Raw genomic sequence first — 13,105 nt, 5'->3', positions numbered from 1 at the left:
ACTCCTCCATCTTTTCAGAGTCTGGCTGGATGGGACTCCTCCCTCTGTCCCACTGCCCTTCTCGCCCTCCTGCAGCAGCTCTGAAGAACCCTGTGCATTTGCTATCTATCACACACACCATCCCTAACGCCAGTCGTGTTGAAGACTCACCTTCGATAAAAGCCCTGAGTGGACCTGGGTTATAGACATCTAGTTTCCTCTTAGGCCCAGATTCACTCCTGGAATATTTATTTATTTATATTATACTTTAAGTTCTGGGGTACATGTGCCCAACGTGCAGGTTTGTTACATATGTATACATGTGCCATGTTGGTGTGCTGCACCCATTAACTCGTCATTTACATTAGGTATATCTCCTAATGCTATCCCTCCCCTCTCCCCACTCCCCACAATAGGACCTGGTGTGTGATGTTCCCCTTCCTGTGTCCAAGTGATCTCATTGTTCAATTCCCACCTATGAGTGAGAACATGTGGTATTTGGTTTTCTGTTCTTGAGATAATTTGCTGAGAATGATGGTTTCCAGCTGCATCCATGTCCCTACAAAGGACATGAACTCATCCTTTTTTATGGCTGCATAGTATTCCATGGTGCATATGTGCCACATTTTCTTAATCCAGTCTGTCATTGATGGACATTTGGGTTGGTTCCAAGTCTTTGCTATTTTGAATAGTGCCACAATAAATAGTGCACACATACGTGTGCATGTGTCTTTATAGCAGCATGATTTATAATCCTTTAGGTATATACCCCGTAATGGGATTGCTGGGTCAAATGGTATTTCTAGTTTTGGATCCTTGAGGAATCGCCACACAGTCTTCCACAATGGTTGAACTAGTTTACAGTCCCACCAACAGTGTAAAAGTGTTCCTATTTCTCCACATCCTCTCCAGCAGCTGTTGTTTCCTGACTTTTTAATGATCGCCATTCTAACTGGTGTGAAATATTACTTGGTTTGAGAATTAATTAGATGGAGAAAACCCTGGGATTATGGAGAAAAGTTTAAAGATCTTTGCAAGAGATCAGGAGAGAAACTTTGTGCAAAGGTAGGTGTCGCAAAAAAAGGCAGTAGAGAGGCTAGCGAATAAAGGCTGCTGAAGTTAGGGACTAGAGTCAAAGAGTTGGAACATCCTGGCCTGGTCCCACCAAGTTCTCTGGGAACCTCGGTTGAGCTCAGCATGGCCAAAAGACATTCCTGAATAATGGCCCCTCCATGCCCAAACTGTCACCCATGATGCCCAAAACTCACTCCCAGCTAAATGTTATCCCAAGAAGAATAAGACTAAGTAGTTTTAAAGTACATATATTTTTCTTTCTGAAAATTTTTTTCCAAAACGCCATAGTTATGTACAGTAACATTAATTTCAACAACAGCAGTACAAAGCACACATTTGACTTAGAGGAGGACTGATTGCCAAAGAATACCAAAGTGTTTCACCCTGATGATCCATTGGAGGACCCCACAACGCTACAGACAGGTAGGAGGGAGAACAATGACATTTTGCCATGAACTTAATGAGCTCATAGGAAAACAAAAACAAAAACAAAAAACACATCACCAGGATTTTGTATTTTACATTCACTGGGATGTATGGCAGATAGCGTTAAAACATCAATAACTTAAATATAATTGGATATTATTTAAGAAATATTATGCTTTAAATTATTTAAAAATAATCTCTTTGTGGATGTTATAATAAAATAATGTCACACTGCACCTGGGGAAGGTTGGGGGAAAATAAATAAGGTTTTCTTCAGGCTCTGACTCTCAGTCCAGGTATGAAGGCTCAAGGCTTCAGATTTTGAAACATTTGGTCCAGATGCTTCATGGAATCCCTGACCCATCTCTCCTTGGGGTCAGCACAGACCTCCTTGCCCCATTTGGTCTTGAAGCTGTGGGGGAGAGAGGGCACAATTAGATGGAACATTTTGAAGATCCTACCCAGGACCGTGGGCCATTGGTCCCTAGACCTGATCCGCCCTTGGTCCTTAGGTGAAGGACCCAGACCCGGGAGAGAAGGGAGGGAAAGAGTGGGAGGAAGAAGCTCCAGAAGGAAGCTCTGCTCTTGCTGTCCAGGTGAAACCCTCCAGGTTCCTGGCTAAAGGTATTGGGATAGTTTCACCAAGCCCCTAGAAGGGAATCCTAGAGCAGTTATGGACTCCTTCTCACGGGCTGAGCTTCTCTATGGGGTAGAGGGGTCCTTTGGATAGATGTTATATGCATCCGACTCATGTGGACATGAATCCTGACTTCTCTATGTTGTCCATCAGAACTTTTGAATGGGGGTGCCAGGCACTGTCCACTCACATCACAGCTTCCTTGGGACACTGGGTGTTGGTGATTCTTGTGTAGCTCTGCAGCCTCTGGATAGGAATTTTCCTATTGATCACATTAAAGCAGCAGGTGATTGGAATGGAAACTGAATCTGAAAGAAATTTTGCAAAGAATGAGACATTTAGGACCCACTGTAAGTGTGCATTTGTAAGGAAAAGAGGAGAAGACCAAGAAATCACCATCCTAAGTTCAATGTCTTAGTCCAGATCCCAGAGATAAAATGTTACCTGTGAGTCTGTTTCCTCTATTGAACTATGGGGCCCCTCATTGTTGACTGGGTATGGAAACATTTTGAGTAACAAGCTAGTCCTTGTCTACTAACCCAACCCAACATAAGTTCCAACACCTTGCTTCCCAGTCCTTCATCCTCATGGGCTTTAGAGCTAGCCTATGCCATACGTTGAGATTCCTCTGGGTCCTTATCCTCTTTACACAGCCACTGTTCTGGAATGTACACTGAACCATGACCAAAATTTGAAGCTTCAAGCAATAGTTTCTTCCTCTCAACTACTGCCTGAAATGTCATTCACACCCACAGTGAGAAACAGTTCTTCCTCCTGCATCATTTCCCCAAACAATAGGAGGGTTGTTGCTGTAGCGACTCCACTCTCTGCTCCCAAAACTGGGGTCAGGAAAGATCAAGGGAACCAGCCTCAGTGACCTGAGCCTTTAGTTCTGGTTCTATTCCTAATGAGCTGTGACATAATGGCTCTTCTTAATTCCTTTTTTGGTCTCCCCTTAAGGAGGGAGAAGTCTTACCTGGCTGAGCAAGTCCCTGTGGGCTGAAAGTGGCTGCCATGAGCAGCAGGCACAGAAGTGCTGCAGAAACCTTCATGTTGGAGGGCAAGGGTGTGAGCTTCAGCATGAGAAGTGAAGGTTTCTGGGATGTTCTCAACCTCTCTGTTCCTCTGGTAGCTCTGCATGCCTTTTATAGAGAGCAGAGAGCCTGGGCAGGGTCACAATCAAGGAAGGATGAGGTAAGACCTTCCTTGAATATGCTGAGTAGGCACCAGACCCTGGGATAATTTCCAGATAACAAAAGAAGGAAGTTGTGAGTTTCTATCTTTTGCTTAGGCTCTGTGGAGCAGAGGCTGAAGGGTATGGGATTGTGCTCAGCAAAGGGACCTCATTGAACTATTAAGGGATCTGATTTCCTTGAAATGTAAAATTGTCTATAAGAAAGGAAGAACGGAAGCTGATGTCATAGTGGAAGAGAACCCAGGAGCCCAGGCATGGGCCCTAAGGCTTTGCTGGTGCTCTCCATGACACTTGAGTCATTTGCAGTTCTAAGCCAGGCAAGCTCCTTTAGAACCCAGCCACAGAACCTTGGCAGAATGACAGAATCCTGGAACAAAGTCTTAATGCCCTGAAATCTTACTGTTGTAGAGCATAAGAACTAGACAGCACATGCTGGTCTCATAGCATGGTGGTTTCCAAACATTTTATTTATATGCTCAAGTTTCTTTCCAAATGAAATTATATGGAGAAGTCCAATATGTCATGAAGATTCAGGTGGAATGGGTCCATTTGCAGAAGGCCTTCCAACTCTCTTGGTTCACACACAGTGGGGCTGTGGGTGGGGCGTGGCAAGAAGGAACCAGGTTTGTAAACCACTGACCTTATGTACTCCCCCTGCAGGGCTGATCTATCCATATTACAATATCATATAGAAGTTTTCCTGCTCTAAGAATTCACTGTATTCTTCTACTCATCCTTTTTCCTCTACAAAAATCTCTGGCTACCACTGATCTTTTTACTATCTCTGTGAGCTTGTCTTTTCCCAAATGTCATATACGTAGTTGGAATCATATGGTAGGCAGCCTTTTCCAACTGGCTTCTTTCACCAAGCAATATGCATTTAAGGTTTCTCTGTGCCTTGCTGTGGTTTGATAGCTAATTTCTTCCTTTCTTCTTTATTCATTTATTATTTTTACTGTGGTAAAAATGCACATACCTTAAAATTTACCATCTTAACCATTTTTAAGTGCATAGTTTAGTGGCATTAAGAACATTCACACTGTTGTGCAACAGTCTCAATAACTCTTTTCATCTTGTAAACAGAAATGCTATACCTATTGATCTCCATTTTCCCCTCCCCCAAGCCCACCATTTCTACTTACTGTTTCTGATTTTGACTACTCTAACTACTTCATTTGAGTGAAATCATATAGTATTTTTCTTTCGTGACTGGTTTATGTCATTTAGCATAATGATCTCAAGGTTCATCTATGTGGTAGCATATGATATGCTACATATCCTTAAGGCTGAGTAATATTCCCTTGTATGCATATAGTACATTTTATGTATCCATTCATCTGTTGAGAGTTCTCTATTCTGTTCCATTGACCCATTTGTCTATTCTTTCACCAATACCACACTGTCTTGATTAATGTTTCTTAATAGTATATCTTGAAGTCGAGTAATGTTAGTCCTCTGACTATTCTTTTTTGGTGCTCTGTTAGCTATTCTGGATCTTTAACCTTTCCATATAAACATTAAAATCTGTCTGTCAAATCCAAAAAATAACCTGCTGGGATTTGGACTGGGATTGTGTTGAAGGTACAGATCAAGTTGGGAAGAATTGACATTCTGACAACATTAACTCCACCTATCCATACACATGGAATGCTTCATTTACTTAGATCGTCTTTAATCTTTCATCAGAAGTTTGTAGTTTCCCTCAAATATATTATACATCTTAGGCTAATTTATAAATACTTCATTTTATTTGTGCTAGTGTAAATAGTATTGTGTATTAATTTCAAATTCTAGTTGTTCATTGCTGATATACAGGGAGTTACTGTATTTTATCTATTAACCTTGTATCCTGTAGTTAAATTGCTTAATAGTGGCATGACTTTTTGTTGCTGATTCTTTGTGATTTTCTACACAGATAATCCTGTCTTCTGCAAATAAAGACAGTTTTATTTATTTATTTCTAATCTGTATGTATTTTTATTTTCTCATCTTGTGCTATTGTGTTGGCTAGGCCTTCTAGTATTATGTTGAACTGGAGTGGTGAAAAGAAACATCCTTGCCTTATACTCAATCTTGGGAGAAAACATTTCTAGTTTCTCACCATTAAGTATGAAATTAGCTCTGGGTCTTTTTTGGTATACTCTATAAAGTTGAGGAAGAACCCCTCTATTTCTCGTTTGCTGAGAGTTTTTTTTTAAAATCATGAATGGCTGTTGAATTGTGTCAAAAAATTTTTTTCCACCTATTGATATTATGATAAGATTTTTCTTCCTTAGAAAGTTGATCTGATGGGTTATATCAACCAGTTTTTGAATGCTGGATCAGCCTTGCATACCTGGAATAAATTCCACTTGGTTGTAGCTTATAATTCTTTTTTACATTGTTGTATTTTATTTGCTGATATTTTGTTGAGAATTTTGTTCATGAGTTTGGTTTATAGATTTCTGTTGGTTTGTAGTTTGCTTTCGTTCTAATGTCTTTAGATAATGTCTTTAGATGATGTTAGGGTAATTCTGGACTCATAGAATGAATTAGCAAGGGAGGAGAGGGGACAATTATAAAATTTGTTCCTCAGGAATTCTCATTGGTTTATAGAAATAACATGGGTTAGTAATTGGCAATGTATTGTTGAACTATAGGGTGTATATCTAAAATTTCACCACCAAATCCAAGATCGAATACTGTCTTTTCTTTTTTTTTTTTTTTTTTTTTTGACGCGGAGTCTTGCTCTGTGCCCCAGGCTGGAGTGCAGTGGCGCGATCTCGGCTCACTGCAAGCTCCGCTCCCCCGGGTTCACGCCATTCTCCTGCCTCAGCCTCCCGAGTAGCTGGGACTACAGGCGCCCGCCACCTCGCCCGGCTAATTTTTCTTGTATTTTTAGTAGAGACGTGGTTTCACCGTGTTAGCCAGGATGGTCTCGATCTCCTGACCTCATGATCCGCCCGTCTCGGCCTCCCAAAGTGCTGGGATTACAGGCTTGAGCCACCGCGCCTGGCCGAATACTGTCTTTTCAATTAATGTGTTTATATTTCTCACAAGACAGTAATTATTCCCCGATAATCTTGAACTTTAAAAGCTCTATAGGAGTTCACATATATCACTGCACCATAATTAACTTAAGAATTTATTTCTCTATAGTTGGGAATCATACCATTTCCATTTTTATGATTTTAAACAATACTTGTGGAAAAGCTGATATACCATAACATTATTATTAATGTCTTCATTTAATTTTATAGCCAAAGAATTAATAAATCAAAATATGTGGATGTTGTTAAGGCTTTTAATCAAATGAACACATTGCTGGAAAATTTGCACCTTCACTTAAATATGAGTCTATTATTCTTAAAAACATTTTATAATTGCTAAGAAGAAGACATTTGTCTTGTTAAAAGATGAAAGAAACCTATAGTGATAGAACAGTGGTTCCTTTGCTGGTATGGGCATCATGAGGGAGCCTTTTGGAAACCAGGAATGTTCTACATTTTGATCAGAGCGGTAGTTAAATGGTTAACTACACATGTAAAATTCATAAAACTCTACATTAAAATATCTGTACTTTGCTGCACAGTATGTTGAATTATACTTCAATATAAAGTAAATCCAAGAAAAAAGCTCACCGTTATTTTGCTTACATTTTACTTTATTTGCTTTTTAATGTGTAGGTTAGTTGCTTTATTTTTCCTTGTGATTAATATACTCTTGTTCTTAAATCAGGTGACTTTTTACTGTTTTGATTCAGAAGAGATTTTTAAACATTTACCTCATGCATTTTTCATTTATTACAATTACTATGTGAACTTTTAACAGTAAAGAATTTACAGAATATGGAACATGTGTGTCATTAGGATTTCCTTTAATCAGAAAGGAAATTGAGTTTCTCCAGGATGGCAACTTTTTAATCATTTTAGGGGATGGTTCTCTGCCAGGTGTACTGTGTGGCACTGATATGAGTGTGTGCATGGGGTGGGAGTATCGGTTTGGGGGTGGAGTTTGTGTACATTTTTCAAGCAACAATAGAGCCATTATCTTATGTAATACCCTGAGGACTTTGTTAATTTCTCCTCTGAGCTGACTTCATATGAAAAGTGCATCCATGCACAAACAACAGAAATAGTCGTGAAAATTGTAATTATTGAGAATCAAAAAAAGGCTAGTAAAAATAAAGGGAATTAAGTGTCAAGGAACTTGGGTCTAGTCTTGATTTGAACAAAAACCTGTCCAAAGTGGCCTTGGGCAAGTCTTATTGACTTGGAGATTCACTATCCTCATCTGTGAAGTATGGGGTTTTGACAAGTTTTGTGATGACAAGTAGTTTTGGATTATGTGCCAAATTTATGAATTGGTGATAGATGACTAGAAAGTTTTGTTGTGAAAATAAAACAATGCGGCATTACCTTGGGTTTTTGAATATAATGCTGTGATTGATTAGTGATGTCTGCTATTAGTACAGTAATAAGAAGTGGTACTATCTATGTAACCTATTCCAGAATTAAATAGTACTTAAGCTCTTCTCTAACTTGATTTATTTGTGATTGTCTGCAAAGAATCAAATCAGAAAGCAGAGAGGCTCGGATGCCAGGAAATGTCAGAGAAGCATTCTTGGCTGTCAGTCTAAGACAGGCAGAATAGCATGATGGTTAAAAGTCTTCATTTGGATACTGGGAAGACTGGTTAATATCTTTGTCAGAGAGGGCTCAGATTATTTAACTTCTTTATATTCCAATTTCCTACCTATTCTTTAATTTTCTTGTGTGGAAATGGATATTTATTTTTAGGTATTTTATGAATATTATCTGATGCCCAAAACTTGCTTTGAAGAGTAAGTAGCATATGGTAAGTGATCAATAAACTAACTGTAATCAATAGTTAAGTAAGGTGGGTGTAGTGTCCAGAAGATAAGTGGATATAGATGTGTTATAGGGATGGGCCTTGGGGAATATTTGTGCTGTGGATGAAGAAAAAAAAATGTGTCTCCCAGGAACAGGAGCAAAGTGAGATACTGGGATCCTGCCATGAACCAAAATACCGGACGGGCTCTGGGAACTCAGAGGGAATGAAAGTCAGATCAGTGCTAACAGATGCCAAGGGGCATCAGAATTCTAATTCTGCAGGGAGTTTAGGAATCTCAGTTGGCAAGCCACTTTGATTATGCAATTTCCCTATCTTGTTTTATTTTTAAACTGAATTTGAGAAATCCTTATGTAAAAAGTTAAAATGAAACTTTAGAGCATGCAAAATCAGCAGCTGTTCTGTCCAGTGGCCTGGCTGTGTTGTTCAGGGAAGTGGTCCCTCTGCCTTTCCTGTTTCTTTTCTCTTTGGTGGCTTCCCCATAAGCAGTTTTCTAAGGCAGACTTGACAACTATGTCAAATAGGACATATAGGACAAATACGTCTGTGGTTCAGTGGCTAATGGTACAGAGCCTGAGATCAGAAACAACTGTCTGTGAATGAAGGGTAGGAAATGTGTACCTTGCTATGGAACCAGACCTTCTAGATTCTTACCTGGTTCTCAAGGAGTGAAATTAGGTGCAAGAACATCCTGGGAAGCAGAATTTCTGCTTTCATTTTTCAGCTCTGCTCCAACTGTCCTTAACGATCACAATATTATAGAATGAGTTGAAAGAAGCAGTCGTATTTAATTTATTCAAGCATTTCCCTTTACAAATGAAGCAATAACAGAAGTGGAATGATTTGTTGTAGGTTGTGCAGCTACTTCATGACAAGCTAGCACTGGCAAGTAGGAATGTCAGAACAAAAGCCACCATGCAATTCCGATTAGAGGGCAAGAACCAGGAAGAAAACCTATAGTGAGGTGCCCAGAAACCTCAGAGACTCTCCACGCGCTGGCTTCTTCAGACCTGCCTCCTGGAATATCCAGAAGCCTGGGGCAATTATTAATAACACAGAAGAGATGCCTTAACCCACACCCAAACACAGAGTCAGAATCTTCAGAGATGAAGCCTCGAATTCTCTGTTTCTGAAGTGTTCTAGGTGACCAGGTAATGTTTAACCAAAGCCATTTTGGGAGTCATTAATCTAGTTCAAATGCCTCATTTACAGATGTATAAACTGAGGCACAGAATGGGAAAATGATTTCCTCAAAGTCACTTTGACAATTTAGTAAAGAATCAAAACCATAACTCAGCAACGGGGTCACCATGCTCAGTTACATATTGGACTACCTTGTTTGGTCCCTGGTACCTGGTAGGGTCTTCATTGTGATGGAGGCTCCAGAATCTTTATTGTTTTGCCTCTGTAAGTTCATGTTGCAAGGATAAGCAATCCTGGGCCCAGCTGGAATACAGATGAATAATTTCAAGGAGGGGTACTTAATATGTCCCAACAAAGGAGGATGAACAGATTCTGCTCAGACTTGGGAACACGGAATTTACTATTTCAAGCTCTTGCGTCACCAGTCCCCACTCAATGCCTAATATTTGCTTGGCACAGGGGACCTTCTGAGAGCCAATAAACTGTACAGGGATGTCTATTCTTCTCCTTTGTAACTCCCTGGAATCAACTAGAATTTTAGGATAAACTCTTGAATGAGGTTTTGGTATGCGGCTGGATGTAAGAAGGAGAGGTGGGCAGAACTGTTTTATTACAAGAACTAAGAGCTTAAACCTGGGAGGCGGAGCTTGCAGTGAGCTGAGATCCGGCCACTGCACTCCAGCCTGGGCGACAGAGCGAGACTCCGTCTCAAAAAAAAAAAAAGAACTAAGAAATTGTCTTGATGACAGTGAACTTTCCAGTTGCCCCTAGGGCTTTGGGGGTGCTATCGGCATGTACGTAGAAGTCTCCTGGCCTGCCCTGATGGTTATTTGGGCAAATATTGCATAATCCTGGGTTCCTGGCTGACTTGGTAGTGTAGATTCTAGTTACTGTCTTCTCTTGCTCTGTCTCTGCTGGTGGCCATGGTGATGTGGTCCAAGACACATATTTAAGAACTAGGGGTGAAAATGGAATTTTCTCATTTCCTAAATATACAGATTATCATCTCAACTTTATTGATGGAGCAGCTGAGGATGAGATTAGGGAATTGATATGCTAGAGGTGAAACAGAGCACACAGGGGTCTGGTTGTCCAGGCCAAGCTTCTCCCAGTGCCCCTGGTTTCGAGTGTAATGCCTGGAACAGTGTGGTATGGTTTGACACAGCATAATGTGGGCTGCCTCTTATCCAGATTTCAAGAGTTTCCTCACCAGCTGCAGAATAGAAGGTTCTACTCTACTTTCTCCTTACTTGGGCTGCTGGAATCTTTATCACTGGACCATCCCTGGTCACTGGCAGGTGAAAGAGACATGGAGACTCTTGTCCCAGCTCTTAAATGCATCTGCCTGGAGGGACACATGCCACTTCTGCTCACATTTTATTGCCCAGAGTGGATCACACAGGTCGTCGGTTTTCAAGATGGCCTGGAAGTACAACCCTGACCTGTGCACAGAAGAGTAAGAACTGGAAATATCAGACATCTCTAATCACTACCAGATGTTCCATGTTATCCATGTCAGTTTAGTAACCTTTAAGCCTTGTGACATTCTTGGCTAAACAATTTCTCATACTTCACATTCAAATAGTCCAACTCATTTATCAAAAATGCCTATAACTTGAGGCAGGGTGATGGGTCTAAAGCATCTCATATTTAGTGCACTCCACAACATTCTAAATAAAACATTAATTTTGTCAACATAAAAACCAAACCCACCATTGACTTTTATCTAAATGTCAGAGAATAGTATTAATGATTCCACAAGTTATTCATATCTACTCAATAAAGTGGGAAATTATTATAAAGCCCTCAATGACAAGGTGTTAATTGGTACTCAGGGTGGTATTTTTACTTCATTATTTATTAAGATCACAATTAAGCTCATCAAGGCTAACAGCCTCTGGGTTAATATCTGTTAGGCACTGTGAAGGAGTCATTGCGCAAATAAATGTTCCACATCACATACAAAATAGTCGGTTTTGTTTATATCACTGTTTTTTAGAAACTGAAACCAAGTAGTCTACTTGATTTATTAATATGATTAATATGCATTATACTCCATAATAGCATTCTGAGCCAAATAGTGTTTCATTTTCTTTGTGTGAAAATTAACAGTTCATTTCTATTCTATGTTTTTAAAGATAAGAAAGTACAATATGAAGCCAATTGTAGAGTCTTTAGGTCAGTATAATAAACATTAGTGTGTTTTAGACTACATGAACTAGTTAAAAAATGTAAAACATCTCTCTCAAGGCACCTGCCAGCACTGGCGTGTAGCGATGGACGACTGTAGCATGGTGCCTGCTCCCACGTGTGCCTCCAAAACTTGCCTGCAGAGTCCATGACAGAGTCATTCCTACAAGAGGAATCTTCAAGAAGAAATTGCAACTTGAAGCTTCCAAGTAGCCCAATTTTAGCAGTGTGGTTTTAATTAATTAATTAATTTTAGAGTCGGAGTCTTGCTATGTTGCTCGGCTGATCTCGAACTACTGGGCTCAAGTGATCCTCCTACCTTAGCCTCCCAAAGTGCTGGGATTACAGGCACCCACTACTGTGCCCACCTCCAGCGTTGTGGTTTTAAATTTCACTGCTTTTCCCATTCTAATTTCTGAGATTGGTCTAATCATACATAACTAAAGGAGGTAAAGTCTTTTTTAATTGAAATGTGGCTGCTGCAATCTGCAGAAATACTGTGTCTCTTCAAGAATCTGCCTTCAAAAGTCAAGAGGTTTCTATTTCATTGGTGGAGGGTACTACGCTTCCATCACTTACCTGAAGTATTTCCAGGATGTGCGCTATTTCTGGCATTGCCCCCAACACAGAATGAAGTACCTGAAGAACTTGCAATAAATTTTAATTGGTTGCATTTCTCTTGTAGAAAACATAAAATATATTGTTCCCTAAATGAAAGGACAAAAATGTATCTGCATTTATGGTAGTCAATTCATTCTGCTTCTGCCTGGACTCTCTCGGTTTTAGCAGTGAAAGTCCAGTGTCCCAGGAAACCTCTCAGTTCTGGGTAAATCAGGACAGTTGGTCACTGTATCTGTGCTTTAAACACTAAGATTGGATCTGGCTGCTATGTTTATTTATTTTCTCCCTTTCCTCTCTCTCCATCTCACTCTGTGTGTATTTGTGTATGTATACACATATGTGTGCATATATATGTACATAGGTATGCACATATAAATATACAAACACATACACATCCACATTTACATGTACATAAATACACACATACATGGACATAATGTACATGTGATTATATTTACAGCTTTTTTCACTTAATATACTTAATATGGGTCATACACTCTCTCAAGTCATTAAATATTCTTCAACTGCTTGAATTTAGTGACTTCATACTGCTTCATTATAAAAATATGTCATACACAATTAAAGCATTTCATTATGATTAGACATATAATTTATACTTTCATTTAAAAATAATTTTAATTAGCATTATTTTGAAAACCCAAGTTTAAAAATCCTCCCCCATATCTTTACCGCTGTTGAAATGTGAAGCTTTAGTAGACATTGCCATATTGCTTTCTATAAAGTTTTTACTCAGGACATCATTTATTAGTTGTAGTAGGCAAATAAAGGACCCCTTTGGCCAGGCACGGTGGCTCACGTCTTTAATCCCAGCACTTTGGGAGGTCAAGGTAGGTGGATTGCTTGAAGTCGGGAGTTCAAGACCAGTCTGGCCTACATGGTGAAACCCTGTCTCTACTAAAAATATAATAATTAGCCTGCCGTGGTGGCACATGCCTGTAATCCCAGCTACTTGGGAGGCTGAGACAGGA

At 39.7% G+C, this 13,105-nt stretch overlaps 1 protein-coding gene across 1 annotated transcript; it reads right to left on the bottom strand.

Moving 5' to 3' along the window:
• Nucleotides 1–1,285: 1,285 nt before the first annotated feature.
• CCL8 (C-C motif chemokine ligand 8) lies at nucleotides 1,286–3,235 on the bottom strand. The gene is made up of 3 exons (XM_005583423.4): nucleotides 3,093–3,235; nucleotides 2,307–2,424; nucleotides 1,286–1,891 (listed from the first exon to the last, which is right to left on the bottom strand). Exons 1-3 carry the CDS (start codon nucleotides 3,196–3,198, stop codon nucleotides 1,786–1,788), a joined length of 330 nt encoding a protein of 109 aa, XP_005583480.1. The 5' UTR covers nucleotides 3,199–3,235; the 3' UTR covers nucleotides 1,286–1,785.
• Between the last annotated feature and the right edge of the window lie 9,870 nt (nucleotides 3,236–13,105).

This window comes from Macaca fascicularis, chromosome 16 (assembly GCF_037993035.2).
Source record: "Macaca fascicularis isolate 582-1 chromosome 16, T2T-MFA8v1.1".
Taxonomy (NCBI): Eukaryota; Metazoa; Chordata; class Mammalia; order Primates; family Cercopithecidae; genus Macaca; species Macaca fascicularis.
The sequence above is the reverse complement of the archived record's forward strand: the minus strand, read 5'-3'. Positions and strand labels throughout refer to the sequence as shown.